The 22,275-nt window shown below is 43.7% G+C and overlaps 1 protein-coding gene across 1 annotated transcript in view; it reads left to right on the top strand.

Annotated features, from left to right (window-relative positions):
• Nucleotides 1-22,275, top strand: part of AGAP1 (ArfGAP with GTPase domain, ankyrin repeat and PH domain 1) — a gene marked incomplete at its 3' end in the record, with an annotated part of 314,049 nt that overhangs the window by 126,634 nt on the left and 165,140 nt on the right. Inside the window, exons 8-9 of the mRNA XM_031063812.1 lie at nt 15,383-15,510; nt 21,816-21,971. Of these exons, the coding sequence (XP_030919672.1) occupies nt 15,383-15,510; nt 21,816-21,971 (284 nt within the window). The remainder of the gene's footprint in view (nt 1-15,382; nt 15,511-21,815; nt 21,972-22,275) is intronic.

Consider the following 22,275-nt stretch of genomic DNA (forward strand, 5'->3'; position numbering starts at 1 on the left):
GAATGAGCAGTGCAAGCTGTTAATAGGGAGCACTTGATTAAATGTCCCTTGGTTTGTGCTGCTCTGGGGTGCTCAGGTTCAGCATAGCTTTAATGGGTTTTTTTTGGCTTCTTCAGAGGGTTCACATTAGTGGGGTAGGGGAAGGTTTCCCTGCCCTGGCAGCGGGTGGAACAAGATAAGCTTTAAGGTCCTTTCCAACCCAAACCATTCTGGGATTCTCTGATAAAAAAAAGAAATAAAATTCACCTGAGGATGTTCCAGCCCACAAACTTTTCTTCCATACACACGTGGTGGGTTTTGACACCAGTTCCTGGTTTGGGCTGCTTTGTTTGCAAACTTATTTTAAAATCTCTTTTCTTGTTTCTGTGTTGTGCCTTGCTGTGATGTAGACCTACCTTTTGGAGGAAGAAATTGGAAATGGCATTGAAGAGCTTTTTACTCCTTCATTGCACACACTTTAGAAATTAAATTTCTAATTTGTCCCCTGCAAGCAGCTACTGAACTTAGTGGTCATCTGTTACGATTCTTCTGTGATAACTCATTTCCCATTTTCTCCACAGCTGAGTGGTAAAATAATTTAACTTGAATGATTATTGTTATTATGAAAATGCTACTTTATTCTCGAGTTAAATCCAAATACCTCGTTTCCAACGCTTCATTACAGCTGATAAGCTCACTATTGATTGTAACAGAGATGGAATCATAGAATCACTTGGGCTGGAAAAGACCCTTAAGATCATCAAGTCCATTGGTTCATATTTTGTGAGAGGAAAGCTGAGTAAAGTGAAAGCCAAAATCCTCCTTCACATACATATTGCTATTTTAGAGGCTGTTTTTTAACCTTCAACCATGTCCCACTGAGGTTTAATCTCTCATCCTATTGAGAGTTAAAACCTGAATTTCAGGCTGAAATAAAAAAGAGAAGTTCCATGTTTCAAGGCTTTAGTTTAGTAATGTGCCCAACGATGGAGGATAATAAATACTTTCTTATTTTTTGGTGTTTTAAATAGTTGAACAAAATTGCATTTTAAGACTTAGATAAATGCTAATAAGATCCATTTGGCTTCATATTCCCAATTAAGAATTAGAGATTTTTTTTCCCTGCTTATCAGAACGGATTCTATCAATGACATTGAAAATGATTATTTTAATACTTCTTGTCAGCACAGTATTGTAATGACTGTGTACTGCCCCAGGATGCCTTTTTAATGGTTTTAGCCTTCTTGAATTAGCTTGATGTACCATTAATGCATGAGAATTGCTTTTATTTCTGTTCACGGTGTATTCACAACCACACATCTTGCCCTGCTTTATGTTTGGATTTTCCCTGACCCATTTAGCTGTGGGCCATGCGAGTCTCTGACACCACAAAGGAGCAAATGTTCAAATATTTAGAGGATAAAATGTTACTATCATAGGGTGTGAAACAAAAGGGTTTGAGTCTAACTTGTGTTCAGAGTTGAATCTGTCTCTGTAGCTTAGCAGTTCAACCAAGGGGTTTTACCTCATCTGGATGGCTGTAACACTCAGATTTTGATCTAATACTGCCCAAAATAACAATAAACCTGTGGGTATTGTGGTAGGAGTTGCAGCTATTTGGTGGCAGAGGCCACTGCTGCCTCACAATTTGCACTTTGCTCTGGTGCTGCCAGTATTTTTGGATGATTATTTGCAAATTAACTAGTCTTTTATTAAGGAACATGTCTGCTCTGTGTAAAAAATCTACCAGGAGTATTTTATTTCCAGATCCCAATAGTATTTAGCGTGGTGTTGAACAAAGGTGTCTTAAAAGGAGAACTTCAAAGCACCATTTCTCTGTTAAGGGATGGGAGATGACAAATTAATCCTGCTGCAGCCGCATCGAGGGGAAGGGCTGTCACTTGCCATCAGCATTATCAAGTCAGCTTTTATGGATGTGTTTTCATTAGGAAATGTTCATCAGCCTAATGGGAAGTAAATTAAAAGGAAGTCAATGGGACCCATCCCAACAGCTGTTTTGGGAAGATCAGCGTTCACTTTGGCCACTTTGGATGTGGCCTGAGGGATTCTCTGCCTGGGGAACTGGGCTGGTGGGGACCTAGTACAGGGCAGGATGAGCAGTGGTTGCTTTGGCTTGGGATTTCCTTGGAATTTCTTGGGTTTCTTTGGAATTCCTTGGATTTCCTTGGAGTTGGGCTGAACGGGCCATGAATGTGGCACCTGCAGTGATGAGCTTTGGGATGGTCACACGTGGCCTGGATCAACCTGCTGACTCTTCCATGCTTCACAACCGCTGGGAAATCGATGTTTTGTGTGGTTAGATATTTGTATCTTCCTGGTTTGTTTATTTTGTTTTTTTCTAATGAGAAAGTGACATGAGGGTGTCAATTTGTTTTCCTCGATATCATGGCTTAGCCTGAAGCAACAAACGTTCAAGCCGCGTTCATTTTAACCCCCCGTTCACTTTAAGTCGTTTCAGTTTTAAGTTCGTTTTAAGGCGTTTGTTTTAACGTAAAATTAACGTTTTCATTTTATTAATCCACGTTTTGATTTTATTAAAACATCAAACGCTCCGGCCGCCAAAGTCGGCTGGAAAAAATATATTTTAACGCAAAAATCTGGTTACCCTCGTCTTGTGAGGTGTTTCTGTTTGTGTTTTATTCTGAACTTGCTGCAGCTTCACCCTTGCTCATGCTTTGCCCTTGTACTTACTTTACCCTTCCGACCTGCTTACGGGCCATTGATAAATGAGAAGATTTAATTTGGAAGCTTTTCACTCCACCATTCTTTGAGGGGTTTTTGGTGGCTGTTTTTGTTTGCACAGATGTTTTGTCTGGTTTCCAGGTAATCCCTCAGCCCCATTCCCACAGATGACAAGTTCTGGTGCCATAAATTTGACTGCACGCTGTTGTAGGAGGGCCCAGTGTGAACTAGCAGGATATGAACCAATATCCAGATATTAACCAATGTCCGAAATTTATATAACATAGGCTTGAAATGAGCTGTGTGAATTGAGCAGTGCCTGGTGAGACAGGTGTGAAGAAGCCTTCATCCTGGGATTGGGCTGGAAAATGGATCCAAATCCTTGGATTTATATTTTGTGACTGATTACCAAGTTTCACACTTTACACATTACTGTTCAAAATTCTTTTTCTGTTGTCGCTGAGAACTTAGGAGGTCTCTGTGCAGTTTCCAGTGTGCTTGATGCTGTCCAGTGTTTCTGTTTGGTGGGCACAGACTTCACCTTTTTTGCCAGTTTTTGGCTGAAAATTGCAGCAACTTTGCAGGCTTTGGGGACTTTGAGACTGGTACTGTTCTATCAGGTTTCTCAACACCGCACCTGCATCCACAAATGTGTGAAAGAAAGAAAAGAGGTTTTCCAGTGACTCATCTGTATCCATTTTTCCAAGCTTGGAATCAAATAATGGGATGAGGAGCTGTACTCCAGGGTATGGAATTTTAAAAGTGCTACAGTGAGCACAGAGGAATAGAATGATTTAATGCCAGTGAAAGTTCCAGGGAGGTTTTGATTTTAGCTCTGATGTGTCATTCAGTAGGTGACTCGTAGAAAACCATAATCTCTAGCAGAATTTTTATGTGATTTCTAATTTTATAGTGGTTATTTCATGGCACTTCCTTTAAGTCTTAATTTGAAGTATATGCAGTAAGGCAGGTTACTCAAAACCTAGAGCAGAGCTGTGATTCTGTGCCATAGTAACAGCTGTTAAATTTTTTGGAGAGCACAATAAATGCAAGACCTAGTTCAAAATTGATGAATTCTTCATTAAATGGCAGCAAGAATGTTGATCAACATCTCTTCAAAATGCAAAAGAAGTCAGGTTTTCAACAGTTAGGATTCAGAATTAGTCCAGTAAAGTGATATTCTGTAATGCAAAATCTAATTGAAATCCTGGGGCAGGAAACAAGGCGGTTGTTTGGGGGTAAATTGCCTTTTTTTTTTTTGTTTTACAGCAGAGTTGAGAGTAAGAGGCAGAATCAGTGTGTTTTATGTACTCATGTGTGTTGTGCTTGGCAGATGAAGTGTTATAAACACATTTGTGGAGTGTCTGGCAAGCAAGTAGGAATTGTTTCCTAGAAACAGAAGCAAAAAAATTCTGGAAGAAGGAGGAAGTTTGAAAATTCCTTATTTTTCACACCCCTGCTTTTCTCAGGAAAGGCAGACTAGAAACAAGCCATGAATAAATGTTGTCATGCTGCAGTTGCTGGCGGAGCTGAAAGCAGCAGTGACAATTTCTGCCATTCTTTTTGAGCCAAGTGAGCTGAACAGCAAACTGACAGCACAGCAGAGCTGCTGGCAGGGCTCAGGCACGGGCTGTGTCCAAAGGGGAGGCTTTAAAAACAAATAAAATGAAATTCTGCTTGATGGCACCTGTTAGAGTGAGGATTCTTTGGCTGCTGCAGAGGAAGTGACCACAAGGTTAGGTGAGGGCCAGGAAGGGCTTCAGCAGAGCATGACCTCCTCAAAGTGCCAGTTTATATTTGCTTTAGCACAGCCAGAACCTTCTTCTTCCTCATGCCTGCTTTATTTCTGAGTGTTCTGTGTAAACTGTGCCTCATTTGCTGCATTTTGGGGGTTGCTCTGCCTTGCCCAGCACATCTTTGCCTCTCCTCCTGCTGCTACGCTCTTTATTGCACTTCTGTGATTATGGTTTGATCATTTAATCTGACATTTTCTTCTCAATTTTTAATTGACAAATCTAAAAACCCGTACACCTCATCTGCTGCTTTATTTCCTACAGCTTCTCCAGCAAGCCTTGACATACAGAAGGCAGCATGAAATGTCTAAAACTTGATTTTTCAATTTTTTTTTTTGTTATCCTCAATATGTCTCCCCTTGGCCGTTGGTTTTGACTGTCCTTTGTGGATTTCTCTTTAAAATTGCTCGCAAAAAATTAGCTTTGCTGGCTTAATATTGATGAATGGAAGATTAAGAGGTAACCCACGAGATGTGTTGTGTGAAGACAGAAAGGGAAGGCAGAATGCTCTTTCTGTAACTTCATTCTGTTCTGGGTGTGTTTAGCAGCATTTGTTAAAAAGAAGATCCCGCTTTGCCCCTTTATAATAAAGAGATGCTTTTGTGTGAGCTATCAAACGTTTCAAACTGGTGTAATAAACATAATCCTTTTGTAACCTCCTCTGTTGTGCAACAAACACATTTTCAACATCAAAGTTGATTATTAGCATAGCTGGTTCCTCAAAAGCCACTTCCGAAGCGCATTGCAAATCGCTGCCTTTCAGCTAATCCGTATGCATATGCAAATCCCATTGAGCTGTTTGCTCGGCCGGGATTAGCAGCGTGGATTCAGCTTTAAAAGCATCCCTGGATGCCGGGGGTGGAGTGTGGAGCAGGGCACAGTGCTGGCATTCCTCTCGGAATTCCTGCACCAGCAAACTCCCAGCGCTGCTGTGCTGCCGCCGCCGAGCGAGATGCGTTTTCCTTCCTCCTTCTCTATAGAGAATCTTTAATTGTGTATCACGAACTTGGAAATGGAGGGTTAGGTCTGATGAGGTGGTGCTGCACAAGGCAAATGCTGCCCACCAAAGCTAGGGCTTCTTCCTCTTCCTCTAGAAGAAAAGCATTTGCACTGATGGTGTTGTGTGATTTTGGTCAAATGTCAGTGCAATTTCATCTGTAAGCTCCTCCTTTCATTTCAGTTTCGGTTGTTGGCCAGTCTTAAGCATCGAGACTGTTGTTCTCTGCATCTTTCCTTTTTACTCTTCCTTCTCTTTTACTCTTTACTCTTCTTTCCTCTTTACTGGGGCTCTGTGTGAGCCAGACACAGCAAGGTCAGGTCCTGCCTGCTGCGGGGTCTGGTCAGTATTTTGTGGAAAAGAGAGAATCCAGCACAACATCATTTTGTTCAACTCAAGAGATGATTCTGGAGCACAGAGCTGTTTTTGATGAGCCTCTGTAGATTTTGGGTTCTTCTTTAGCTTGGTCTTTCCAGAGGTACCAGTCTGGGATCCCTGTGGGCTTGTTTCAGCAGTGCAATTTTGGTTAGGAAGTAAGCTCAAATCAGAAAGGAAAATTAGTTGGCAGATGGATGGGACTGCATGGGCTACCTCAGTTATGATAATTATCCCAAATATTAAATTTTACCCCTGAACACAGGGGCTCAACATGTTTTATTAAAGGGTTAGGAAAACTGGGGGACTCTTACACTTTTAGATGTGGCACTTGGAGATGTGGTTAGTGGTGGCCTTGGCAGTGCTGGGGTAATGCTTGGACTTGATTTTAGAGGGCTTTTCCAGCCTAAAGGGTCCTGTGATTCCTGTGATCCCTGACAGTCTCCACTTGTGACTTCACTTCATTATTTCCTGCAACTTTCAAAACGTCAAATTAAATTTTTAATAAGTTCTAACTTTGATAGAAGACATTTTTTGGAACATATTTGTCATCTGTGTAAGTGCATTCCCTGAGCAACCTCTGTGGAGTGCTGACTTATGATCTTTAGTTCACAAATTATTATAAAGCTGGTACGTGACTAAAAATTGAATAGTTTTGTTAATAAATGTATGAATGTTTGTTCCTTTTTGTTTTAGCACAAGATCCTTTTGTGTCAGGTAACTTCTGCACTGTCTCAACTTTGAAAAGGCTGAAGGTGGCTTTCAGAGCCACAGAACCAATTTTAAATTAAGGCAGAGGTTTGTTTTTCTTCAAGCTCTATCTGCACTTAATGAAAGAACGTTATTGGCAGATGCTGAAGAAATATTTTTTTCCACAGAAAATTGGATTTGGGGCATAAAACTTGTTAATGTTAATAAAGACAGGTCATTACTGGTCTCAAGTCAGATATGCAAACTGCAGGAGATGGAGTGCTGCTGGTGGCACTTGTGCTGCTGCTCCTTGGGTGTGAAAAAAGCCCTGGTGAGGAGTAAATCAGCCAGAGTCGAGCGCACACACAATGGCCTCACTCCCATCATTTATGCCCCTCCTGATGCCTGATGCACTCACTTGTGTCTTAGGCCTGGTAATTTACAGTCTCCCAGAAAGGTATGTTTAGATTTAAGCTGTGCAATAGTGTAACTAATGAGAAATAGAGAGGAATTTATAGCACTCGGTGATTGATTGGCCAAGTACCTCGACATTAATTGAAATCTGAGGACTCCCAGCTGTCTTTCAGTTAAAAAAAAAAATTAAATAGGGAAAAAAAAAGTGTTTTTGGAGTAGTGAAACTGTTGCTTTGTAGCATTGATGGAGAACGTGGCTGGGGTGAAAAGGTGGGATTCCCTACAGAATGGAAGGGCTGTTTCCTAATCACCTGCAGGCACTGGCTGATCTGCAGCCCTGGCACTATCACTCAGCTTTTACAATCCCACTGTGACTTCAGTTGTCTTTCCCTGGGAGTTTGGCCCCAGTTCCATCTGGGAACTTGGCTGTGGAGTCAGCACTTTGTGCTGCTCTCTCTGCCCTAGCAGAGGCACTCAGGCCTAACTGTTGTGTGACAGATTATCAGGATAAATACTTGGCGTTAATCTCTCGCTTAATAACGCCGCTGTTTAACCAGAGCACACAGCTCTCTCCTCTGCTGTCATCCTCTGAATGCACCATTCTTGCTGGAGCTCAGTCTTGTGAAAATGTCTAAATTTTCCCATTAAGTGCTTAAAAAGTAATAAAACTAAAGCCATTAGCCTTCACTCGTCAGATCTGTATCAAGAGAAATATTCTTGGGCGCCATAAATCTGATCAAGTGTTCGACATTTATATCATTCGACTTCATTCTCTGGAAATGGACCTTTGAAGGTAAATTGCATTAAGTAGGGCAGTTTAAATTTTTAATACAATCTTATTGTAACTGTTAGCAAATGATTAAAGTGCAAAGGGGGGGCTTATGTGTTTTGGGAGATTTATGTGAAATGCTCCATGATGCTTCTGCTCTGGCAGGGAACTGCTTTTGTGACAGCTGGATGTGCATAAACCCACATACCCAGAGGATTTTTAGCTTGTAGTGGTGGAGGAGATGACTTGCTATCTGCTGCTGGATTTCTGGAGGGTGTTTTGAGAGCAGGGTTTATTCCACCTGCACTGTGGCGTTGGTAACACAAAGCTCTTTTTCCAGCAGGCCTCTGTGTGCCTGAGAGATGGATTATGATGGCTCAGTGGGCAACAAGCTCATGGGCTGGTTTATTTAATCTTATTTAGGTGCTTGATGGTCTGTTTTGAGGGTGGTTTGTCTTTAAAGTACAAGAATATTCTCTAACTTGAGTTTGGTGAACAGCATAGATAAGTTGTGCTTCAGTGATGTGTTGATGCACCTTTTTTGGTGTTGCTGTAGTAAACCTGATTGCTCTTTTCTGAGGAGAATAGTCACATCTTGAGGAATAATATCTGTGAATATTTATGTGAAAAAAGTGATATTTGTTCATAGTATTGGGTGACTATAACTTTTTTGTTAGATAGCCCAGCAATCATGGAACCAGCTGTGCCCTGTCTGGATGTAGCTGGGTGATCTCATGGTGTGGTTGCACCTCTGATTTCAGACTTTGAGTTGCTAGGTAACAATTTTGTGTCATTTTGGCAGTTGAAAAAAGAAAACCATTGATTATTCTGGTTTTTTTGTGAGCTTTTTCTTTAAGTTGAGTTAATAGAACCATCTGGATGAGGCATGAGTTAAGTTGAATTTGATTTGGTAGATGTGATAAGTTTATTTCTTTCTAGAGGGTTGGTTGCATCTGAGATGCACTACCAGAACCAGCAGCTTTTTATCACTGTGTGTCCTTCTCTGTGCTCTGTTAGTGGGCTCATTGGGTGTGCATGACTTTTCAGAAAGCAGAAATGTTCTCTATGAAAGCAGTCATTTGGTGGTGTGTGCCCCAAAGTGGGCTTTTCATGAAGCTGCCTCAAAATGGGAGTAGGAAATGACTCACTAAGGTGGTAAAAGCATCATATAATTTTCTGTTACTTAAACCTGTGGTTTGATATGATTAAAAAGCAATTTTATGTTTTGACATAGAATTAAATACATACAATGATTATTACATACCATGTTATCCTTAAGGATGTTACTCTTCAAGGGTAATTGACAACTCAGTTGTTTCCTTTATGGACATTTTACAAAACACATCAATTTGACAACATTCTCTTTGAGTCTTTTCAGTTTGACTTTTTTTCTTGTTTCAACATTTTTTTTAATCTTTGCATTTAAAATCATAACTCTGTGTGGGATATAACAGGATTTATGACTTTATTCTGCCCTCATGGAAAGGTCAGCAGAGCTCCAGGAGGTACTGGTGAGGTAAATCCATGTGCAGGAGACTTTACCTGTGTGTCTGGCACAATGTTCCCATTAAATCCTCGAGCTGTGTGCTTCTACTTGCAGCACAGTTCAAGCAGTGCAGAAAACACAGGTTTACTTTTTAAATTGCTTCAGATGCCAGATTGTTTCCAGTGGATTTATTGGCATATTTGCTTACCTAGGCTTGGAAGGCAGTGATTTGCATGGAAGTTGGGAATAAATGATGAGCAGTGTTAATTAGAGTTACCTGTGGAGGAAAAAAAATATGTGTTGGCATTGATGAAAGATATTTAATACAGAACCTGATTTACAGCTGTATTTTCATATCTTGTAAGACAAGGCTTAAGAAGCAAAGATTTGTTAACCAAGCACTTTGTCCTGTAAAACTTCTTAATGCTTTTGATGCCTTGCACTGCAGATTTATATATTTTTGGTCAATTTGACTTTTCTTTTTTGGTCATTGAGGTTTCTCCCAGCAAGTCCCACCAGATGCTGTCGGAGCATGGAGGGGGTTTGTGCTCAGTGCAGAGCAGGAGCTCCTTTGCCTGGTGTGACTTCACAGTGGCACCACTTCTTCAGGGCAAAGTAACTTCAGGTATTTCTGGCTGCACCTGGCCAGGAATTAGCTGGATAAATTGCTCTTTCCAAACCCCAGCTTTAGAATTGTCCAGCACTCATTTCTCCATTACACCTGACACGTGGGACGCCAAGCTCTCCTTTTAAGCAGAAGAATATAAAGGTTGTTTAGCCTAGAAAATTGATGGAATTTAAAATAACAGGCACAATGGCCTTAATAGTGGCTACTTACATTAATGTTTCCCATTTGGAAGCATTTGTGGTTAAGGCTTGCTCTGGTAGTTATTACTGCCTCTCCTGCAATATGTAATTGTGGAATAAATTTGCTTTTATTGAACCCTTACTTATCCTGTAAACATGGAATATTAAGCTAAAAGGCAGCTGCTGTAAAAATGTAAGCTGCTGTATATCTTAACTTCTTCCACTTGTGCTTTTTAAGGTAAAAGCAAATACTTGCTCACACAAAAATCCCAATTTTTCTTCCCCCCCCCCCCAAATAGTTAAAACAGGTGTTTATTTAAACAAGTGTTTATCCCTGATGTTTTTCACTCAGCTGTCAGCATTCCAGCTTCAACTGAAGGCCATTTTCTGTCTGTCCATCAGTGAAGGAAGATTTCCTGCATTCCCATCTTTTGCACAAGTGGCAGGTTTTAACTGAACCTGCTGTTTATTCCTTCTTGGACGTGCAGAGGAGATGGTCTTACACAGGTTTTGATGAGAAGTCAGTTTTAATTTAAATTAGTGGTAATTGCAGAAGAGTGTTTGCATCTCCTAAAATATGCAGCACCCCTGTCCTGTGATCACTAAGAAGAGAAAAGGCACCAGATGTTACGGGTCTTGTATGCCTGGAGTCTGCCCTTTTAATATCCCAAGCTTTCCTTGGTTGAGCAATTTAAATGTATAAAAAAGAGCACAGGAAGAACTGAATTCCCTGCCTTTTGGGAATGAAAAGTGATCAGGCTGCTGGTACCTTTGGGTGTTTTCCAGGATCCATCTTAGGAGCAGGGAGAGATCAGGTCTCAGCTTGAATGAGGTTTCCCAAATGTGCATGGTGTGCTGCATGCAGAGTGTTCTCAGTTTTCTGAGATGTGGGGCTGGAGCAGACTCTCACCTTGTGCCTTGAACTCCTCCTAGGGAGTATTTTCCTCTGAAGTCTCTGCCTTTCTTCTCATCCTTGTCCTTGGATGGAGCTGTGCTCATGAGGTTGATGCCTCAGGTTTTAGCTTTTATATTTTTCAGATTCTGTGCTGCTTTAGTGTGAGCTTCCATTAGGGGATGGTGAGCTCTCTTCACAGAGTAGGGAGCCAAAAAAATTCCTTCTCTAGCTGGGGACCAAGGACAACTGATCCAAATCTCAGACCCAAGAGCATAAACAATGTGGACTGAAGAGAGAAAAACAAGGAAGATGAGACTTCATAACCTAAAGCTGTAATTGGACAATTAACTCCAATATACAAATGGAGCAGAACTTAGAAAAGTGACAGACCCTGTGACCAGTTGTCCATTTTGTGACCATTTTGGTTCATCTTGGGTGTAGCCCTGGCTGAGCTCTTGTGCTGCCCAAGGTGGATCCATTGAGGAGATCCTGTTAATCAATCCCTGCTTTATTCTGTAACTCTGTCTGGCCTCTGTTCTAGGCCAGCTTTCCCAAGGCATCAAGGTCGAGCAGGTGCTGATGTGTGAGCAGCCCTTTGAACCAGGGCAAGACAGCTCAGGGCAGCTCCTCTGGCACCTGCATTCCTAAAGGGGATGAGCTCCCAAACAGAGCACCAAGAGGAAGCAGTTCCTTATGGAGGCACCGCCCTTGTCCTCCCCCGAGGGAATTCAGTCCTCTGCTCCTCATCCCTGAGGGAATTCAGTCCTCTGCTCCTCATCCCTGAGGGAATTCAGTCCTCTGCTCCTCATGCCTGAGGGAATTCAGTCCTCTGTTCCTCATGCCTGAGGGAATTCAGTCCTCTGTTCCTCATGCCTGAGGGAATTCAGTCCTCTGTTCCTCATGCCTGAGGGAATTCAGTCCTCTGTTCCTCATGCCTGAGGGAATTCAGTCCTCTGCTCCTCATCCCCTGGGGAATTCAGACCTCTGCTCCTCATCCCTGAGGGAATTCAGTCCTCTGCTCCTCATCCCTGATGGAATTCAGTCCTCTGCTCCTCATCCCTGATGGAATTCAGTCCTCTGCTCCTCATCCCTGATGGAATTCAGTCCTCTGCTCCTCATCCCTGATGGAATTCAGTCCTCTGCTCCTCATCCCGGATGGAATTCAGTCCTCTGCTCCTCTGAGTGGGAGGCCTTTGCTTGGCGAAATGAGCTGTGCTCACTGGTTTCCACTGGCAAACGTGGTTTGTGTGGGGATCTGCAGAGTTCCATGTGCAGCTCCAAGCTCTGCTGCTCAGGGCTCCCTGAAAGCCACGTGGGAGCAGGAGATGCTGAGGAATGAGTGGGTTTTGCCTAACAAAAAGCAGCGTTTGAGATGGAAGTGGCAGGGGGTGGGAAGGTTAATTTTGTTGTGGTGAGCTAGGTCAGGCATGGAAGGAGAGGCATTCAAGCCAGGAGCTTTCCCTCCCAACTCGGAGTGGGAATTTCACATGCTTGTAATTATCAATGCCTTCAAGCAGAATACAACTCCCAGTCATTCTGGCTCGTGGAATTAAATTTAAATGTATAAAAAATCAGCGTCAGTCCCCCTCCAAGGCCAAATATTTGCTAAATATCAGTTCTCCCTGTTTACAACTCTCAGTATCCATGGCATATCCCTGTTTATTTGCAGAAGAGTTCTTGACTTTGCACATAAATTTTGTTTAGCTTTTCATACTGCTGATACATTACAATAAAACCTGTCCCAAATTGATAGATTGAGTATATAAAAGTACAGACAATTCAACTGATTCCTAAAAAGAGTTTAAATGCTTCTCACTCTCTGGATTATTTTGATATCTGCCATAGATTAAGTTGGTATTCATCTGTTTTAGAAATATTTTTTAGAGAGTATTAAATTCAAATATTGTGTTCAGAAGCAGCTTGGGACAACAATATTTCTGCTTTCTTGAATTTTTTATTCACTTTATAGAACATCATTGTTCTGACAGAGCGAGGAGCTAAGAAGTTTGGGGTGGATAATGGTTTATTTTGACCCCACCTGTGTCCAGTTTGGGGTGCCCAGCCTAATGATGTGGAATTGCTGGAGTGAGTCCAGAGGAGGCCATGGGGATGCTCCAAGGGCTGGAGCCAGGCTGGGAGAGCTGAGGGTGCTCACCTGGAGAGGAGAAGGCTCCAGGGACACCTCTGAGCTGCTTCCAGGCTTTAAAGGGGCTCCAGGAGAGCTGGAGAGGGACTGGGGACAAAGGATGGAGGGACAGCACACAGGGAATGGCTCCCACTGCCAGAGGGCAGGGATGGATGGGATATTGGGAATTAGGAATTGTTCCCTGGGAGGGTGGGCAGGCCCTGGCACTGCCCAGAGCAGCTGTGGCTGCCCCTGGATCCCTGGAAGTGCCCAAGGCCAGGTTGGCCGGGGTTTGGAGCAGCCTGGTGCTTGGCTCGTGTTCAGGTTGTGTGTTTGAGTCACTGAGTTCAGACTGTCCTGGGCTTCTTCCCCTGCTCCTTCCCCTTCCTTGCCCAGCCTGTGCTGTGTCAGTGCTACCAACACCCCTGTACCCACATTGCAGGGAAGAGGCAAATATATTCCTTGGCTAATTATCTCTGCCATGTGAGAGCGGGAGCTTTTGCAGATGAGGTCGTTTTCATTCATGTGTGGTTTTTGTTCAGTTTTGGTCTTAATTTAGATCTGTACCACATAGGATGAAGACAAATCCATGTGCATATGTTAAAATCTGACCTCTGGTTTGCTCTCTTCACTTGCTAATGTGTTTTAAAATATTTTAATATATAGCTTCCCAGGCCCCAGATCAATAACCCAATGGGTCTGAAATGACAGAGTGCTACGATATTCCCCTTTAATTTAAACATGATTAGCTGATGAAGGTTATGATCAATATGCTAGGGGAAGATAAATTAATTGATATCATCCTTTCAGGATGATAAGAGGCCTATTGGAGGTGGGATGTAACTAATGAAGCTGCTTCTTCATATATATGAGCCATTCTTTATACAATGTATTCTCACTAAATCATGGTTATGCCATCATTCATTTACATGAAAAACATAAGCCACAGACCAGTTTGTTATTAAAATTGCATTCATTTGAGAAGAAACTATGCTTACACTGTCCCTGCCTGTGCTGTAATGTAGTGAGGGAAAATAATCTTGGAATTTACATAATTGTCTTTTTGTGTTTGCTGAACAAGACAGACTGGGTTCTGTTGGCTTAATTCCAACGAGTTTCTGGGGAACTTTTTAAGGAGATGCCAGTAAATGTCACTGGCTTTGGTGGAGGTGCTGCAAGTGACTGCAGACTCCTTGGCACAAGTTTTGTGAAGTGCTTCCCTTCATGAAAAAAACTGCATGCAAGGAAGCCAAATTTAGTCAGTGGCATTTTTGATTAGCCATCACACAAGTACCTGTTTCCAAAGACTGAAATTTTGTTTAGTTTTTAATTTGTGACTCAAAAGGTAACAATGCATTTTATTTTTATGTATTTATGACACAAAAAGAGCTCTTTCCAAAGAGTTTAGCTGAATTAGCAGCATGAGCTCAAGTTCCAGTGTGTGATGGGATGAATTTCTGAAATGGTTTGACTTGTTTAAATTGAGATTGTAGGAGAGGTTTGGAAGTTGCTGCATTCCACATCAGTTCTGTTTGATCTTTTTTATTATGGGTCTGCCAAGCTGGACATAGAGATGTTAATGGCTCTGATCCCTGTATCTGTTTGATAAATGCTGCTTTTCCTTCCATGCTGAAGAGAATGGCTTAATAAATTGCAAAAAAATAAAAATAATTAGGCATTTTTCCAGCTGTGCTGCTGCTGTGAAGGAATAAAAGCTAAAATTAGAAATAATGATACAGCTTGTTTCCATAAAGAATTTCACTGGGATGTGTGGTACCACCAATCCAGGTATTTATTCACTGTCATGAACCCTTTATCAGTTCTGATATTCCAGTTCTCTTTGGTTTGGGCTTCACAGTGGATTGCCCTGGTGCAATGGCTGATTAAAAAAAGGGAAATCCATTTTATTCCTTGGCAGCAGAGACCAGGTATCTCCTGTCTGCCAGGACAATATCCCAAAGAGGAATGGAAAATGTTTGCTACCATGAGCTTTTATGAAAAACGTAAGCCTCAGATGAGTCTCTGATGAGCTTTGGTGCTGTGGGGTCACAAACACAGAGGGGACTTGGTACAGCATTCTTAGTATTGTTTTTTGTTATTTTTTCCCCGAATCCTCTGGTGCTCACCTGTGGAATGAGACTTCTGGAGTCACATTTTCCATGTGGAGAACCCAGCTGGAGTTTCCCATGGAGCACCGTGGAAAACCAGCACCCTTCCCCTTTCCTGTAACACATCAATTTTTGGAGCAGGCTTTGGTGGTGCCCCCCCAGTTTGTGTGTGCTGTTCACTGTGTGTTTTCCCCCCCTGTGTGCCCTGCCTGACCTGCCTGGCTGTTCTGTCTCCCCTCAGTTGCCCAGAAGATCGTTTCCACCAAGAAGAAGCAGCAGCTCTCCATCGGACCCTGCAAATCTCTGCCCAACTCTCCGAGCCACTCCTCCGTGTGTTCTGCCCAGGTTTCTGCCGTGCATATCAGCCAGGTACAGACAAAATCAATGCTTGGGAAAGGAGCTGATAAGCTGCTTTTCATCTCTGATGTGTTTCCTGCCATTTCAAGTGCTCTCCTTGCTGCTCGAGAGGTCATTTTATTAATGCTGCCAGTGTTTGAAGTGATATTTGAATTTATTTTTTTTTAGATTGGCTTGAGTTCAAGAAACAAAGTAACAAAACAGAATAATTTGGCTTTAAAGCCTGCTTGGATTGATAAGCCTGCTTTGATCATTCTCATTGATACCCAGCAGCCTGCAGGTCTGGGTAGGCCAGTCATTAGAGTTGCAGGATTTGCTGTGCTGTGGTTCAACATCCCCTTGCTGTGTTTTTGGTGGATACTCTCACTCAGCTGTGCTGAGCTGGTGTATCCCAGTGGTTAGAGTGCTGGAATTTTACACTTGATGGTATTTTGAGAAACATATGGTTAATACCAACGTTTTCTGACTTGCACAACTTCTACCCACGTGTATCGCACGCTCCCCTGTGTTTCCCTGACAATGCCCTTCCTCAGTGTCTTTGTTTTCTAGTGTCAACTGATCATCTCTGGGCTTCTCCCCAGCTGGGATGGAGATAAACTGAATGATGTCAGATACCCACAGCCATTCTGGTGTGGCTTTCAGTCTAAACTCAATAATACACAGGTTATTTTGCAGTCCTGAGCCACCCACGTGAGGATTTGTTTTGGCTGTGGGCCTTTGTCCCACACAGTGCTTTTTTTTGGCAGAAGGGAGTAACTCATATCCCACACACTGCCTGCTTTTTTTTTTGGCAGAAGGGAGTAACTCATCCCACTGGGTTATCACCCTAAAGATGCAGGTGCCAGTTTAGTCTTTAGAGTTCTCTGCTGTGTCTTACTGAGTCCTGATCCGACCTCAGGCTGTGACTGTGGATTTTGCTGATGAGCCCAAAGAGAATGCTAGAGTTCAGACCCCCCTTTCTAAAGCAGGTGCTGAGTGAGGTGTGTTGCTCCTCAGAAGAGCCCTGGCACCTCCTGGTGAAGAACAAGTTCTCCCATGGGAGAGGTTCTCCCATTCCAGGTTTCCTCAGCTGTTCTGTCTCTGACCAGTTCATGTCCACAGGCCCTTGGAACTTGCTCTCTCTGGGGACATTTTTTGTTAATGGAGCTTTTTTTGATGAAGGACATCAAATATCTGAGGGCTCACTGGTTTCCTACCCAAGTCTAGTTTGAAGGTCAACAGCAAACACCAAATTCTAGACCAGTACCATCAGCTGTGCAGCAAACTTCTTGCCAGTGATAAGAACTGTTTGGGAAAATCAAGGCAAGGTAGCTTTTGTGATAAGGCTCCCTAGATTCCTTTTCAATAAAAGTGAAATAATGTTCTTTACTGCCTTTGGCAGGTGTCATAATTACCTAAAGGGGCAATTGCATCACCAGTCAAAGATGTCTCTCTTCTGAGACTGATGTCATGCCTAAAAGTAGAGGCCAGGAATCTGTTTCATGTCGTATCTCCTTTGTGCTACACTTAAAGGCAGTATGACCTTGTTTAAGGGAAGGAAGCTGAATCCTTATCCCAGACTTAAAAGAACTTTGCAACTGCAATTCCAAGTTTAAGATGATCTGGGGCAAGATTTGCCATCTCTGATCTTGGCTGGAAGACTGGCTGGTGTCTTGCCCTTTGGAACATCTCTCTTGGCGTAATGATGTTCCTCTGAAGATTTCCTCCATGAATCAACCCCGTTAGCGGTGCAGTGCCCTGCCACTTGCATTCTCCACAGGAGCAGAGGCCTTCAGAGGCAGTGCTTGCACACAGCACTTCAGCTCAAGTCAGATATTGTTCCATCTCTGGTTGGATCATCCCGGGGATTGAACTCCTGCAAACTCTCCAGATGACTCTGCAGTCAAAAGCTTAGGCTTTAGAGAGAGGAAACAAAAGAGGTATTGAGTGTCACCTTCACCAGAGTAGTCCTTAGCATACCTTGGGGGGAATTCTAAGGCTCAGCACCATCCAGGGCTTCTGTGGTTTCAGTCTGCCACGCTGGACAGGGCTTGGAGCAGTCTGTTCTGGTGGAAGGTGTCCCTGCCCATGGCAGAGTGTTGGAATGAGATCAGCCTTGAGGTCCCTTCCAATCCAAACCATTCTGGGACTCTGTGACAGACTTGTCTGTGTGTGTGGGTGCTTCTCCATCTACATGCCCAGGAGTCTGAGGTGGTGCCTGCCTCAGTAAGATCCCTTCCAGAAAATGCTCTCAGGAATAGCTACAGTTATGTGATTCCAGAGGCCTGTCCCACACAATAAGATGCTTCCTATTCCAAAGGCAAAATCGACTTTTCTTTGTAGTAGACGCTGCTTAATTTTCCTTCTGACTTAGTTTTCAGTGTGTATGTCAGTCAAGGGGAAGATTTTCCTTGAAAACCCTTGCAAGTACTTCAGATACCTCTGCTGGCTTTCAGGGCAGCACAGAATGCATGGAAGGAATTTTATTCCCAAATCCAAGGATTAGCTTAGCATTCATGAGCATGATGGACAGAGCTGTTGCATACTCTGTCAACAAGAGGGATGGTGCAACATCACTTACATTCAGGTATTCCAGTCACAGCCCACTGTCTGGCTTTTTGGAACACTTCAAGAGGTAGACTGAGCTGTTTAGAGGGGAAGAAGTGTTGTGCAGTGGATTGGAGGCCTCTTATTGGCCACAGGGCATCTTGGAATAGGTCTTTAATTTACTTTTTACAAGTACAGACCAATCACTTCTGTATCTGACTCTGCATGGCTATCCCACTTTTCATGCCCACATTCCCCTATCCCTTTGACAATCTGCCTAGGCATGATATGCTTGTATACCATGCTAAGTCTAATTTCAAAGAAGAATGAGTTCCCTTTTCCCTCACAAAACCCCACAGAGCCATTCCTTTTCCCTATATTCATCCTGGTGCTAGAGGAGCTGCTTGTCCTTTACACCTGACATATCAGGAAGGCAATTTTAAGATATTAACTTAGCAGAATAGTGCCAACAAAAACAGTTCCAAAGGGCTGTTTCCTCTGCCCAGCCCCTAGAAGTGGAGATCATCTGGTTCCCAAACCCATGAGGCTGCTCAGCCCCACCTCTGGTCCTCAGTGCCTCAGTGTGGGGGCTGCATAACCTGCTGAGGAGTTACCTGCAGCTGGGCTCGAGTTTGCACTGTTGTAAAAACAGCTGGAAAAGCCTTTGGCACAACAGCTGCTGTTCCTGTTTGTGTGAAAGGCTCCAGGCCCCTCTCCAGGCAAATGGATGTGCAGATGCCAGCCAGGAATCCCCAGCAGTGAGCTGCAGCTTTGAAGGTAGAGATGGAAAGATTGTTTTACAAGTGACAATAATCTGCAGGCTGCATAGGTTTTCACACTGCCTGGCTTTCCTGGAATTCAGCTGTTCTACTGTGAGAGGAGATTGGAAATGGCACCATGTTTCCATGTCTGCCTGGTCTCTGTGCATTCCTCTGTGACCTTACACACCCTTTGGTGATGAAATTTTCCCCAATATCCAATCTAAACCTCCCCTGGCCCAGCCTGAGGCCGTTCCCTCTGCTCCTGTCCCTGTTCCCTGGAGCACAGCCCGACCCCCCTGGCTGTCCCCTCCTGTCAGGAGCTGTGCAGAGCCACAAGGGGCCCCCTGAGCCTCCTTTTCTCCAGGCTGAGCCCCTTCCAGCTCCCTCAGCCCCTCCTGGGGCTCCATTCCCTGCCCTGGACATTCTCCAGCCCCTCAGTGTCCATCCATGGGGACTACAGTGCCAAGAGTTGTGTTTCCTGGTCAGCAGTGCCATTCTCCAAGGAGATATCCATTATTCCTGGGAAGGTGTGCAGCTTAACATCCACTACAAAGCTGCAGCTCAGGTGTGGCTGCCACACAAGCTCGCTCCTTACTAGCTGTTGTAAATCTGTAGTGATGCATTATTCATGGTTGCACAATGCCTCCAGACAGTTTTTACTACAACGTGATTGTCCAAAAACGTAAATTAAATTACTAAAAGCAAAGTGCAGTCAGCTTGGCCATCCATTATTTCAGTGCACGTGAGACCTGATTATTGTTAAGCTTTTGGAAATTTTCTGGGATGTCAAAACTAAAACTAAAAGAGGAACGATAATGTATTTAATGCCACATTATATCACAATCCTTTTGTATTTACAGGGTTGTTTCTAAGTAACCTAATATTTATCTAGAACAAGCATTGTAGATACCTCCCTGTGAGGGTGGGCAGGCCCTGGCACAGGGTGCCCAGAGCATCTGGGGACATCCCTGGATCCCTGGAAGTGCCCAAGGCCAGGCTGGACAAGGCTTGGAGCACCCTGGGATAGTGGAAGGTGTCCCTGCCCATGGCAAGGAGTTGGAATTAGATGATCCTTGGGGTCCCTTCCAACCCAAACCATTCTATGGTTTTTGCAGCCATTCTCTCTGGTTGTGTTTTTCATTGTTCCAGCCAGTGGCTTATTTTGAAATCACCTCAGAGTTTTATTTACAAAGTTGGAAATCCACTGGGCTTGGTGTGTGAGAAGAGAAACATTGCCTGCAGGACTTCTTTATAGAAACTCTCTCTGCGTGTCTTTGGGGAATAGAATATCCAACAGGTTTGTGTTTTCCTTTAGGAGTTACTCACAAATCACTTAGAAATCCAGGAGACAGCTGCAAAAATATAAAATGATGCTATAAAATGATGAAGGATTTAAAAGGTAAAATTTTAGGGGATCCTTCACATTCTCCACCTGGGAAGTAGGCACTTAGGGTATAAATCTGTTAATTTCAGTTTAAAAAAAATTAGATTTCCTCACCACCCTTCTTATCTCCAGCACATCCAGTGGTTTGGGAACAAGCTGCTAAAGACACAGGAAAAGCAAATGTGGGGTAATTGAGGCCACTTCTTCCCAGCTTGTCCTGCTCATCTGTCTGTGTTACCATTCTCCATTAGGACACTGAAAATGATCATTCCAGTTACATCATTTCATCTCCTTTGTTTTGTACACATCTCCCAGCTCTGCTGCTGCTTCCTCTGGCATTTGGGAATGTTGTAGGAAATGTTTCCCCGGCCCTGCTGTTGCTTGCAGTGCCTTCACCTCTGCTCCCTGCTTTGGGAAAGCTGCAAGAACCAGAAGAGAGCTTGGAACATGCAGAGATTTCAGCTGGGGGCTGTAAGGGGTTGTCTCCTGCTTTTTAATCATCCTGACTGGTTACAGCTTGAGATCCCCATCCCCAAGGAGCATGGGGGAAGTCCCATGAGGCATCTTTCTCCTCAGGAATTCTGGAAATACCCTCTTACCATCTTGCCTCACTTCCTCCAGGAATCTTGACTGCTTTAAAGATGGCCCTTCCCCCTTCTCTGTGCATCCCAGACATTTCTTTTCCCTCCAGAATTAAGTGTGAGTTATTGCCCAGCCCCTTCATCCACTGCTGCTCCTCTGCTGAGTTTTCCATCCCCAGCAGGCAGAATGTTCCCTGTTGTCCTGCCCCAGTCCCCCATCAGCACACAGAGCATCTCCTCCTTCAGTGCTGTTTTTAGTACTTAAGTCATGTCCAATTAGTGCTTTTAAAGAAAAAAAAATAATGCTTTTTTCTTAATCACTTTTTGGTCCTTTCCATTCTGTCTGGTTTCCTCACCTTCCTCCTTTCAGGAATTTGTTCATTTATTGTTTTATAGGCTCAAAACTTTAATTCTTTCAGGACTAGGATGTAACATCACAGTTTTGGTTACTTCAAATAAATTGGAATATCTTACAAGTTTTGTATCTTTGCACCAGTGACTTCAGCAAATCCTGTGGAGTTGGACTTGATTGTCCTTGTGGGAGATTCTGTAATGCTTGGAATATATTGGGATTTATCCAACCCCTTGGTAGCCATTTCACAACTCTGAATTATTTTCATTTTCTTGATCAGCTCTCAGTGATCTGGTATCTCCAGAGTAGTTTTAACTCCATCTATGTAGCTCCATGGCACTGGGTATTTAGAATTTAGTTTAGTAGAAATTCAGATTTGGAAGGTTTTCCCCGATGTTTTGCTTACTTGTACACTAGAAAACAAATGAAACTGTTGCTACCCAGTTAAGGTTGTGCTGTGTAGAATGAAAATGTGCCTGCTGTATAAACAGAGGTATTTAACTATTCAAAAAATAATGGTGGGGGAGATGTTCAAAGGCTTGGAATAGAAATGTGTGGAAAAGTGGCAGTAGGGCAGCCCTGCTGAGCTCCTGAGCCCTGGCTGCACTTCTGCATAAATCTGGAGTAAATCAGGAGTAAATAAGATTCAGCTGTGGATTGTCATTGCTTGAAAGCAGCCTGCCACTGTTTAAAACTCCCTTTAATCCTTGCAGACCAGTAATGGAGGAGGGAGTTTAAGTGATTATTCCTCCTCTGTCCCATCAACTCCAAGCACCAGCCAGAAGGAGCTGCGGATTGATGTTCCTCCCACTGCCAACACACCAACTCCTGTCCGTAAACAGTCCAAGCGCCGCTCCAACCTCTTCACGGTGAGTCAGCCAGGGGCCTCTGCCCTGGGGACAGCCTCACACAGGGACCCTGCTGCCCTGGGGACAGCCTCAGCCTCACACAGGGACCCTGCTGCCCTGGGGACAGCCTGAGCCTCACACAGGGACCCTGCTGCCCTGGGGACAGCCTCAGCCTCACACAGGGACCCTGCTGCCCTGGGGACAGCCTGAGCCTCACACAGGGACCCTGCTGCCCTGGGGACAGCCTGAGCCTCACACAGGGACCCTGCTGCCCTGGGGACAGCCTGAGCCTCACACAGGGACCCTGCTGCCCTGGGGACAGCCT

Source organism: Geospiza fortis, unplaced genomic scaffold (genome assembly GCF_000277835.1).
Source record: "Geospiza fortis unplaced genomic scaffold, GeoFor_1.0 scaffold179, whole genome shotgun sequence".
NCBI classification, from domain to species: domain Eukaryota; kingdom Metazoa; phylum Chordata; class Aves; order Passeriformes; family Thraupidae; genus Geospiza; species Geospiza fortis.